We start from the raw sequence: 11,523 nt of genomic DNA on the forward strand, positions 1-11,523 counted from the left end.
ATACACATATCAATAAAAATAAAAACCCCTCTAAAACCAAATTAAAACCAAATATTCGAAGCTGTGTTCCAATTAAAATTATACTTAAAATCGTCCCTAAATAAAATCCTCCTTAGGTCAGGCCCGCTTGCTGGAAAAGCCATGTCTTGAGGGCGCGGCGGAAAGTAAGGAGATCCGGAATCATCCGGATCTCGGGGGGAGCTGCCGTATTTTTTCTGTCTGGTAGAAGCATTTGATTTTCCCACATAATATAGCAATGATTGCGTTGGCTAGGATTTCTGAGAGTTACAGTCCTAACAAATCTGGGGTTTGGATAAGGTAAGCATTATTCTCAGAGACTGGGAGATAGGTAGCATAACCTTGTGCTAATAAATAGCGCTGATTTTTAATCATGCTTGCTAGGAGGAGGGAGAGTCTTCCATAGAAGGCAGCCCATCTGTGGTGTATCAAATGGCCACTTAGACTTGGAGTCACCCAAAGGTTGACTTTGGTATCTGTTGAGCTGATACCTCTTTCTGATCCTTTCTTATATTTTGTATGTAGTTGATTTAGGTAGTAGTAAAAAGTTGCTTAAGGTTAAAAAAAACACTCTATAGCAGAGTAAAGTTTATATCACTACCTGATCGGGATTGCTGGTGGCATGCACGAACGTGTTCCTTCCTTGTTGGGGCAATTTAATTTATAAAAGAAAGTTAAAGTGGCAGTCATCCCTCTTAGCAGTTGCAAACCTGAATTCTTTAGCAACTTTGAACAGTGATAGTTCAAAATAACAGTTAAGCACAATTGCAACTAAGCAAAGAACAAAAGGAAAGAAACTTGGTATATTTATCAGAGGTTGTTGGGAGTTAATAGTAGCAAGAGGGCTAGTATCTCAACATTTTGGCTGCTTCTAATCATGCAACAGTCATCCAGCTTTGCAGTGCATTTGTTTTTGTTTTTTTAAATGACATTTTACTGTACATATGTTAAATTTACATTGCCCTTCATTTTCTCATATCACCTAAGAAATGTTTATTGAAGTTTTGGCAGTATTTGATTTGAGGTCCATTTCCTATGCTTGCTTACATACATATTTGGAAATACTGGGTTATATTATTCTTACCTGTAAGGTACCATTAGATAATCAGAGCAGTTTCCAAGAAACTGTTTCTTGTACAGTTCAGGTAATGTCAGAATACAGTGGTCTGATTATCTATCAACAACCATTAAATTAAACTTTCAAATACTCTATTCTTGAATCTGAAACCAGAATGGCTTTTAATATGACTTAAAATGGCCCTCATGCTTTGAGAGGAGGAACTGAACACAGTGCATGCTAAGCTTATATGACTGGATGAAATATGAAACTTTTTGTTCTGCAATCTTGCCTTTACGATTTCCTATCACCGTTCGGAACTGTGAGTGTACAAGAGCAATAGGGACAAAATTGTTAATGTAAATTAATTGTTAACCATAAGCCTGTAAACATGGTCTCAGAATGACTGGAAAAAAAATACAGTGGAAATGGGCAGGAGAACATAAATGTTTTTAAATTGGCCTCAAAGCATGTTATTTGCTCCTTATTAATACAGTAAGTTCAGAAGCTGTTTATGTACAAAGGTTTTTTTAAGCTAGGGAGGGAGGGGTAGGGAGTCATCTAATTAACTAAAAGAGTAGCGTGTATATGTAAAGCATTCTTGCCTTTTTTGTAATATTAATGGACTAGTAACATTGTAAACTATTTACATTTATGCTAATGGGTAGCTGCCATTCTGGAGTCAAGCTATTAAAAGCTGCACTTTCTAAGTTTGCATAAATATAGATGAAGGGACATTCCATCCACTTTCTGTCTCCTAAATTACTGACTGAAATGTTGGGAGTATAGAGAGCTCCTACTAGTCACCCTCCTTTTTTAATATTTGGCATTGAGTTCTTTAGGCTTCAGCTATCATTATGTTAGATCCTAACTTTATAAGTTAAAAACACATGAATAGGAATCGTAGAAATAGATAGGATAACATTTTCTGCTTGCAAACTGATTAATAGAACCTCTTTTACAAGCTTTTGTAAAATGGGCCAGATTTATTTTACTGATTTTTTAAAAGATTTTGCTTGAATATGCTTTTATTCCATACGTTCAAACGATCCCTTGGCACAATTAACTATTAACAGTTTCATTTCTCCCTAACAAGATGTCTGGTATACAGCATCAAATTTATACTGGATAAAGTTTCTGTCTTCCTGGTGAATTAAACCTAACTTTTAAAACTTGATTCTTATCCTCCCTCTACAGGCGAATTTGCAGCGTTCAAGTAGCCACAGCATCATTGGCAGCAAATCCACTCTTATTTTTAAAGTCTTGTGTTCCGACAGTTTCTTTTTAGAATATTCAGACTTGCTTGTGCTCCTCTAAACACTGCGTTTAGAAAAACTATAGATCTGTACACTTAGGTCAGATCAGAAGGGAGATCCCAATCCAACCTTGGGGTGGAAGGGAAAAGCTCTTGTTTGGGACAAGTGCTTTCCGCTGCCTCTGTATCCCCCCTCCAACAAAAGTCATGTGCATTTGAAGATCTCTAGTGGCTGCCTGTACCGTTGGCATCATTCCCAGGAAAGAGGGAGGGCTGCGCTTTGACTTTCTGGTGCTGTGGCATGATGAAGTTGGAACTCCTTCTGCATCATAGGCTTGGGATGATCTGCTGGCCGGCTTTCTCCCTCTAACAACGATTCATCAGAGGCTGAACATCTGATGAGACAGAGCTAATCAAAACAATCATCTTCTGGTTTGATTTTATTTTGTGTGTGTTTTCCTTCCTGATCAACAAAATAAGTGCGCTGTTTCCTTTTCAACTGAACTTTGCTCTTTTGATTTCACAAAACAAAAATTCAGTCAGAAGAGTAAGTCAGAGTCATTTGAAAAGGAAAGGCAATTCTGCACTTTCCAGAATTGCTTTTACCTCCTATTCAGAGCCATCCTTTTCCCCATCTTTTCCTTTTGTATACTTTTGGAACGGGTTAGGAACCCTTTTTTTGTCGGTCCAGCAACAAATGTTTTTACAAAACAGTAGCAAAGCTCAACACGCGTGGCTTCTTTTCATTTTGTATTGCGAATCTGAATCTATGTTTTGTGTGTTGAACTTTTTGGGAATGCCCAGAAAGTCTGATACAGACTATGAATAACAAGTGTACCTATTTTAAAAGGTACAAGGTAGTGTCAGGTACCTAACGTTTCATAAGCAGACATTCTCAGGTTGAATTGAATACATTTCAAAAATGAAATCCAGCCACAACCTTCCCAAAAATTTGACATTCCAAAAAAATGTGCTTTGGTACTTTTTTTTTAAAAAAAGCAGAACTTTTAAACATGTTAACTCAGCAAACTGTGAATGAACACTGTGTGCACGAGAGAGAGAGAAAATGCAGCAAATTAGCTTTAATGGCACTTTGCTGTTTCTTTTGTTGTTTTTCTATACAAATGGTACTTGCTGGATCAACACTACTCACCTTGCCTATTCTCACCTTTTCCCATGCAACTCCTTTTCTTGCCCTTATTTTGTACCCTTGGTGATTGCATTTTGCTTTTCTCTTTATGCCTTGCCCTTAAATCTAATTTGCAAAATGGTTTCTGGTTCTTATTATTCAAACAAGATAAAATGATACAAAAATCAGATGTTAGGTTATCTCTAGTAGAATTATGAAGCTATATGAATTATGAAGTAAGTGGAATTCTCTATGGTGTGGTGATTTTCTTTTTTGGAAAAGGGTAGTTGTGTGCCACTGGAAGAGAATTCATAAGAAGAGAAGCCTTGTTACTGTATCCTGTATTGATAGATAGGAAGCTGGAAATTGCAGCCCCTGTGCTAGTATAGTTTCTAGTGGATGAAACTAGATTATTTTGTGAAAAAGTCAAAATTAGAGTTAACATGTTGATTCTCCAATACTCCAGATCTGTTACTAAAAAAACCAATGAAAGATTATTTTTTTTAGCAAAGCTTTGTTCATAAAACTTGATTTTTTTAAAAAAAAAATTACCTTCATGGTAAAGGAACTATTTAGTGTATTTGATTTTTTTTTTTATTGAACCAAGGTACTTACAGAAATGGGAGCAAGAGGCATAATCAAAAAATAATGTGTATTCAAATACTTAACAGGATAGTAAGTGAAACTGCTTGGCATTATTTCAGGGAAGATGCATTTCTACATACAGTAAGCATCACTGAAGTGAGGTGAAGTGATGCTGGAAGTCATAGATGTGTTCTTGGATGACTCATTTTCACTTCAGTTATTGGTCTGCTTTGGGGAAGCTTTCTAAGTATTTATTCAGAACAATGAGATTGAATCAGCTTGGGTCATCTTACAAAAAGTGCATAAGGCATGTTACAATTGTAAAGCACAACTTTAATGGTGGTCTGCAGTAATTGTTAAGTTTTCAGAATACAGATTCTCTTTTCAACTCTTACCAGTTCCACTGCCCTCCTCACCACCCCCCACCATCAGTAATCTATCTTAAAAGGTGAATATCATGTGCAGTATGTTGAAGCATGTATATTGTGTTTTGAAGAGAGGAAAACTACAATAAATCTTCACTGTCCTCTTAAATTCATGCAGAGAAAACATGACAAAGTAGTAAACCCTTCAAAGCCAATTCTTCTCAGATACAAAAACATTTGTTTATGATTAGATTTATATCCCACTTTTATTTTGTACAACTCAAGACACATAGCATGCTGGGCAACAAAGAGTACTTTTGGCTCCCTAACACTAAATATAGACCAGTGTGGATCATTTGCTAAGGAATATTCAGTCCACTCATATCCTGTCGATTGACAGCAAATAAAACCAACATTCTTTCGGACTTCTTTCTTCCTCCTCCTTAGATATTCTGCATTTCCCAAGGAAAGCTACCCACTAGCTTATGATTTGGGAGGGGGGAATATTAAATATTGGCATGAATAAAAATATTTGTGTTTTGCTTACATGCCATTAAAAAGTCTGAAAAATATAAGTAATAATTCCAGTTGCTTCATCAAACTATGCAGCATTGTGTCAGTGAAAATAAGCAGTTCATGAAAATTCTAATTACACTGACCGTATTATTGCTCCAAATGAATAAATTTAGGATAACCATTTACCAATGCCCCTTCACTCTTGAATCCCAAATTGTTTGATTTTAGATATTCTATATTTGCATCAAAAAAACAAAAAAAGCAGGACCATACACCAATCTGTTTGTTGGTTGGACTGGCTGTACTTACAGCCTTATTTTTTTTTTTTAAATATTCCTGCATTTATATCTTCTGTTTCATCTTTACTTCCCACTTTGGATGCTAAGATTTATAGCAATTGTTTTTCTTCCTCCAAGCAGCATATCCATGTCATTCCCATAAACTTCTCTAAAATATTGGATGTTGACATCTCTTCTATACAGAATTCCAGTATATTCCTTCCATCTTCATTGGATCTTGTCTAAATTAGTTACTGTCTATCCACTGATGTCTTTTATGTGTACCTATTTGGAGTCTGAACTTCCTCCTGATTTCAGAGATCCTTTGGAAAACTTATTTTTTGTGTTTGTTTCCATTTTCATTGTCTTTACAAGTGTAGCGATAACACTCTGTAAAATTCCTGAGATTTTTATTTTGGCTTTGGCTTCTTTTGGCAAGTCCCACCATTTGTTTTGACACTTCATGGTTTTTTTTTTATTTTCTTTCTTTCTTTCTTTCTTTCTTTCTTTCTTTCTTTCTTTCTTTCTTTCTTTCTTTCTTTTTTGACAGTTTCTTTTCATGTTCAGTAACTTTATTTCATTCCACAGTTCCTCCAAATCTATATCAGTGAGGTTAAGGATTTCAAAGCAATTTCTGATATTCTCCTTGAAAATAATAGGTACATGCCCCAAATCATTTTTTTCAAAATCTGGCTAAATTTATTCTTCCACTGTATCCTGGCTTGCAACAGTTTGTGATTTGTTTTGTAGTCAGCCCCTAGCCATGTCTTTGCTGAGCTAATTCACCTCCTTATACCAGCAATACAGTCAGTTTGATTTCTTTGTGTTCTCTCTAATTATGTCCATATACATAGGAGAGGATTTTGTTCCTTGAAGAATGTCTTAGCAACAAAGAAATTGTTGGACTGGCAGAAACTGCTAAATTATTTTTCTGTTTCAGTTTTCTTGGCCATAGAGTCTTTAGTTTTCCTCACTGTTGCCAACTATGGCATTCCAGCTTCTAACCTTAAGCAGCACAACTTTCTTGCATGTTCTAACAGAATAACAGAGTTGGAAGGGACCTTCTCATCTTCTAGTCCAGCCCTTTGCTCAATCAGGAACTCATTAATATCCTCTTCGGCATCACTGTTTGATAACCGTATTATAAAAGGGCTGTCTATGAAGACTAACTTGTATTATTCAGTCATTGACTGCATTATATCCAAGTACTGTCTTTCCTTTCCTTCTTTGTTTTTCATGGGCTGGGTGATAAATAGATCTTCTGACTGGAAGAATCCAATTCCTGTACATTTTAACTCACTGATGCTTGGGATTTTAGTGTGTAGTTAGTTCTCCGTGTTGAGCTTTTCCATGTTCATGCTTTTTTACATTCCATATTCTCACTGTAATTCTGTCTGTACAACTTTGGACTTTCCTTTCCTCCATGGCAACATCTACAACTAAATAATAAAGAAATTATGTTTGTTGTTTTCACTAAATCATTCATGTATTTCTAGCATCTTCCTGTATTGCTGCTCCCTGACATAGATACTTGCTTGTTTTAGCTAGATGACTTCCACACCTTATATGACCCTGCTAGAAGTATAAAGTTGTGGGGGAATATATGAATAGATTTTTGTTTAAATCTCATATTCAGACATAATTTTTTTCTAAGTAGATATCCACCATTTTTATTCCTTATGACATCCCTAAAGGGCCCAATCTCTTTTGTGTATTCTCTCACTCTCCATTCATGCTACCCCAAAATATATTTTCCCCAGTTCCTCAAACTCATTCTTGGTTCTGTGAGTATTCACTGGTACATAAATTTATGGATTCATGTTTTTATATACATCTGCAATAACACAGGTGGTGCTAGTTCCTACATGATAGCCCTTTAATTCATAATTAAACGTATCTTTATCAACTCCACAAGATCACACACTATTCAAATCTACATCATTCCCATTTTTCTTAAGACTTATTTTTCATTCTTTTCATTTGTTAATTCATGATCTTTACAGTTTACTTCTTTTCCAAGTTACAGTTTTTCCTCCTCATGGTATTGGACCATCTGGGATACTTTATAATGAGATAGAATAAGACTAAAACACCTGTATTAATTGTGCCCATGTTACATGCACCTTTTTCTGCTAATAATAAGAATAATACTTCTGGCATATGGGTATGTTTTGGTCAATATTCCAGAAGTGTAACCAGATTCTAGGTTTACTCCAATGCAAGGTAAGATCTCTAATCTAGATCTTGCAAGTCATGTATAGAGGAATTTATAAACATGGATATGCTTTGATTTTGTCCATCTATGCCAGACACGTCAAACACAAGGCCTGGGGGCCGGATGTGGCCAGTGAAATGGTTTCATGTGGCCCGCGAAGCCATCCTGGAAACAGTGAGGGAATGGGCCCTGCTGCCTTGGCCCTGGTCCAGGCCAGCTGGGAGCCAATGTACAATTTTGTGGTGGCCATCTTGGCACTTGCCCCAGTGGACCATGTCTTGGCACTTGCCCCGGTCCCACCCCCTTCTTCCAGAGACCCTCAGATCTGTCCCACTCCTGCCCAGACCCCCATAGGCACCCTTGATGCGAATGATGTAGAACTGGCCACGCCCACCCAGTAGGCCACACCCACTCCATCCACGCCCACCCAGTAGGCTGCACCCACTCTGGCCACACCCAGCCGGCCCCCCCAGGGCAACCGCAATGCTGATGTGGCCCTCAGTAAAATTGAGTTTGACACCCCTAATCTATGCATAAGGCAAGCCATTGATATTTTTTTTTTATTTTCAATGTTTATCTTCTATTGAGTGAACTTAACCTAGTTGAACACAAAATTGGGATGGGAATATGGGAGTGATTAAGGTCCTGCATTTAAAAACAGTGTAAAAACAGCAATTAGGGCAGATTGGTAAATTAAACTCCTACAGAAATCATTGCTCATCCAGAAAGATCTACTTCAGACATGGAATTTTGATTTTCTAGCACAATGTGATCTTGTTTTCGGGACCCAGTAAATAATGTACACAGTAAAATCATTTCAGTATAATATATTCTTTCATCAGGAGATTCATTATAATATCCTTTCAATTGACATTTGAAAGATCATTTTAATCCTTTATTAGAATTTGCCATTAGAGATGCCATTCTAAACATTCTTAACCTGAGAATAAGTTCAGTTGAAACAGTGAAACTGATTTCTGAATAAGAATGTTTACAATTTTATTTTAATGTTATTACATTAAAACAGAAATCATCCTGGTCTTTTGAACAAGAATAACTGCAATCAATACATTAATTCCAAATTAAAATTTCCTGGAAAACAAACAGAGACTATTATAATAGGAATGTGTATAATAGGAATGTGTCCTTATACACATTTTTATGGCTGAACAAAATGGAGAGTTACCTATTCCAGAATAATTTTTTTTTTAATATGCTGTGTTGAAATTGTTCATTAGCTAATCGTCCCAGTAACAGCACTTATCAACAGGTGAGAAATTCTACAACAAATGATACAGTGATAACATTCCTAGGCTTCACCTGACCTTTGTTTTTGCACCATAACCAGCAACGCCCTAGCACCATCTTTATGTTGACTATGAACATACTTACTTTAATATGTTGTGAATTAATGTTTCTGACTGCCATCCTTACTATATTTTAAAGGCTTTTCAACATTATGATATTATTATTGGCAGTACTTTACCATAAAACTAGACAGCTACCGATCCCAACATCCAGCTGATAGTCTTACGCTGCAATTTTCACTAGAAAACTTCATTATGTTTTGGTTTCTAGTAATTTTTTTAATTATATGTTTCAGTTTTTGCTTTGCTTTGGGGGAGGGGAACAGTTTAGGTATGCACGCATATCGTCTATCTCGTATTCTTTTTTGAATGATGAATTAAGTACATGGTTCTAAGACTAAGCAACTTTCGATCCATTGGAAGAAAGAAACTATCACTCAGAGAGAATGCTGCATAGCTAATCCTGAGAGAATTTATTCTGGATTTAATCTAAATAATTTATTTTACTAGAGAAATTAAATCTAGTCTAGATTTATTCTATGAGTTCCATTTCTTTGGTAAGCATATCACCCACATTGGATAGGAATTTGTACTGTTAAATATAATTCATGTTTAATCACCAATCACATATGGAGGAGAAAGGCACCAGTTTTTCAATGAAGTTACTGTACACTAAACCAGTAGACTTTTTATACTTTAGAATGTCATTATTTCACATTTGCAGTAAGAAACCTCATCAAAGCATTGCGTATTTCAATAATACATACAACTGAAAGTTACACATTAACTTACAAATTAACTGTAAAATGGTTAGTAGCCTTTCAAAAAGAAGAGGATGGTGGGTAGATTGTGAATTATTTTATTGAAGTTTGATTCAATTTTCCAACTGTGGGAATAACTAAAAATGTTTGGTGCATTATTCTTGGTTTCTTCATGAAGTTTCACTAGGTTTTATTTGCAGAATTAGACGATAAGCAAAACATTTATTTTGCCTTTATTTTTGTATTGTATCAGCCTTGTCTGTGCTTGCACAAATGTTAGTAAACACATTTTGCTTTATAATGGATCTCTCACGTTTAATCTGGGAAATTTCCTTAGCAATTTGCCAAATGGTTGTGCCTTTTAAAAAGCAAGAAAAAATGACAATATTGAGATGCTTATATTACTGGATAGCAAACTTACTTTGACTCCCAATACACTACAGTTTCAAACTTGGGTAGAAATACAGGAAATTGTGCACAAAGCAAGATCTCCTGTGTAAATTTCAGTAAAATGAATGGCGATTGGATCTCCATGACTGCTATTTATCTTTTCTGGAGTATTCAAAATATACTGTGTTCATGTGGTATTTACTCCCCAAATCAGTACTATATCCCAAGCTAATTGAAATAATAAACTGCTTAAACAGAAATATATTTTATTTATAACATAATACTGTAGGCAAAATGGAAGAGCCATTTTATAAACAAGAACATTAAACATACCTTTGAGGAAAGGTAAAATAGTTAATGCAGTTGTCTATGCTATTATCCCCTAGATATGTTGGGCTATAATTCTTACTATGTTGGATCGAAAATAAAGGTCTGGAGACTACTATGCTAGTTGAGTTACCTAGACTCTTAGTGAGAAAAGCATCAAAGATTTGCCTCAGTTGTTCCTCAGGCAACTTGTTGAACTGGAAATCTGTAAATCCCAACCTAGATTCAGTTACAATTTTGAGATAATAAACTTGAAAAAATATGGATAAATAGCTAAGAAACAGTACAGGAGCTAATGTAAGTTGGTATACTGTTTCAAATTTATATCTATAAAGATAGGGATTATATAGTTTATTGATTAGTCCTTCCCACCTTCATTAGGGCTTAAGAGATATTAAATCCACAGGCCAAAATATTTTAAAATAGCAAAATATTTTAAAATAGCAAAATAAACCTGTAGCATAATCTTAAGCATTTATGTTCTTCAAGACCTATTTCCAGATAGATTAGCATAAAATTGCAGCAGTTACATATTATAATCCCTATTTTGGCAGATGGAATTCTGAACCTGGACATTTATTTCGTAAATGCCAGAGTGATCACGTTCATTATATTCCAGTTACAATATATCAAAAAGTAAATCTGTTAGAATTTCTTCTGCTTCCTTTCTGGATTAGAAAAATATAAATGGGTGAATGTTTTGAACTGTTAGGCTTTCCAGATTCTGTATTCTACTTGTTTATGCTCAGTCTAGTTATAGCTGTCCACTATTTTCTGTAGTGTGTTGGGATTCTGCTAGAATGTTAGTATCTACATACATTAGAGAGGGTAAGTTCATAGGGAAACATTCATTCAGGCGTGTGCTGAAATGGAAGTAAAATGAACCAATAGAGGAAGAATGGGAACAGTGAGAACTATTATTTGCATTCAGAGTAGGAGTCGTGAGTTTAAGTAACTTTTGATTTAAAAGATAAAAATAAAAACTTAAGTGCAATAAGTGTACTTTGAAATTTAAAGCTGTGAATGGTTAAAAAAATCCACCTCATTCCTTCCAGATTGTTTTTTCCTTTTGTTTTCTGTGATTAAAGTGGCAGTGATCAATATAATTTAGGGTCATTCTCTCCCTTCTGGCTTTGAGGAGAGTTCATACATTCATGACAACCAAACTCCTTGGCTCACCTGTAATCCTTGCTTTTTACTTTTTTTATAAAACCAGTTTCTGTATGATAGCATCTATAGTCCCAAATAATTGCTATATTGTAAAGCTGACGTTGCCTGTTGGTTGTCAAGAAAGTGCTGAACACCTAATTTTTACAGAAT

At 35.4% G+C, this 11,523-nt stretch overlaps 1 protein-coding gene across 1 annotated transcript in view; it reads left to right on the forward strand.

Moving 5' to 3' along the window:
- The window catches only part of BRAF (B-Raf proto-oncogene, serine/threonine kinase), a 59,897-nt gene extending 57,602 nt beyond the window's left edge, over window positions 1–2,295 (forward strand). The window contains exon 19 of the mRNA XM_015817269.1: window positions 2,273–2,295. Coding sequence (XP_015672755.1) covers window positions 2,273–2,295 — 23 coding nt within the window. The remainder of the gene's footprint in view (window positions 1–2,272) is intronic.
- The last annotated feature ends 9,228 nt before the right edge of the window (window positions 2,296–11,523 follow it).

The sequence above is a fragment of the Protobothrops mucrosquamatus genome, unplaced genomic scaffold (genome assembly GCF_001527695.2).
Source record: "Protobothrops mucrosquamatus isolate PMUCROS unplaced genomic scaffold, P.Mucros_1.0 scaffold_126, whole genome shotgun sequence".
Classification (NCBI taxonomy): domain Eukaryota; kingdom Metazoa; phylum Chordata; class Lepidosauria; order Squamata; family Viperidae; genus Protobothrops; species Protobothrops mucrosquamatus.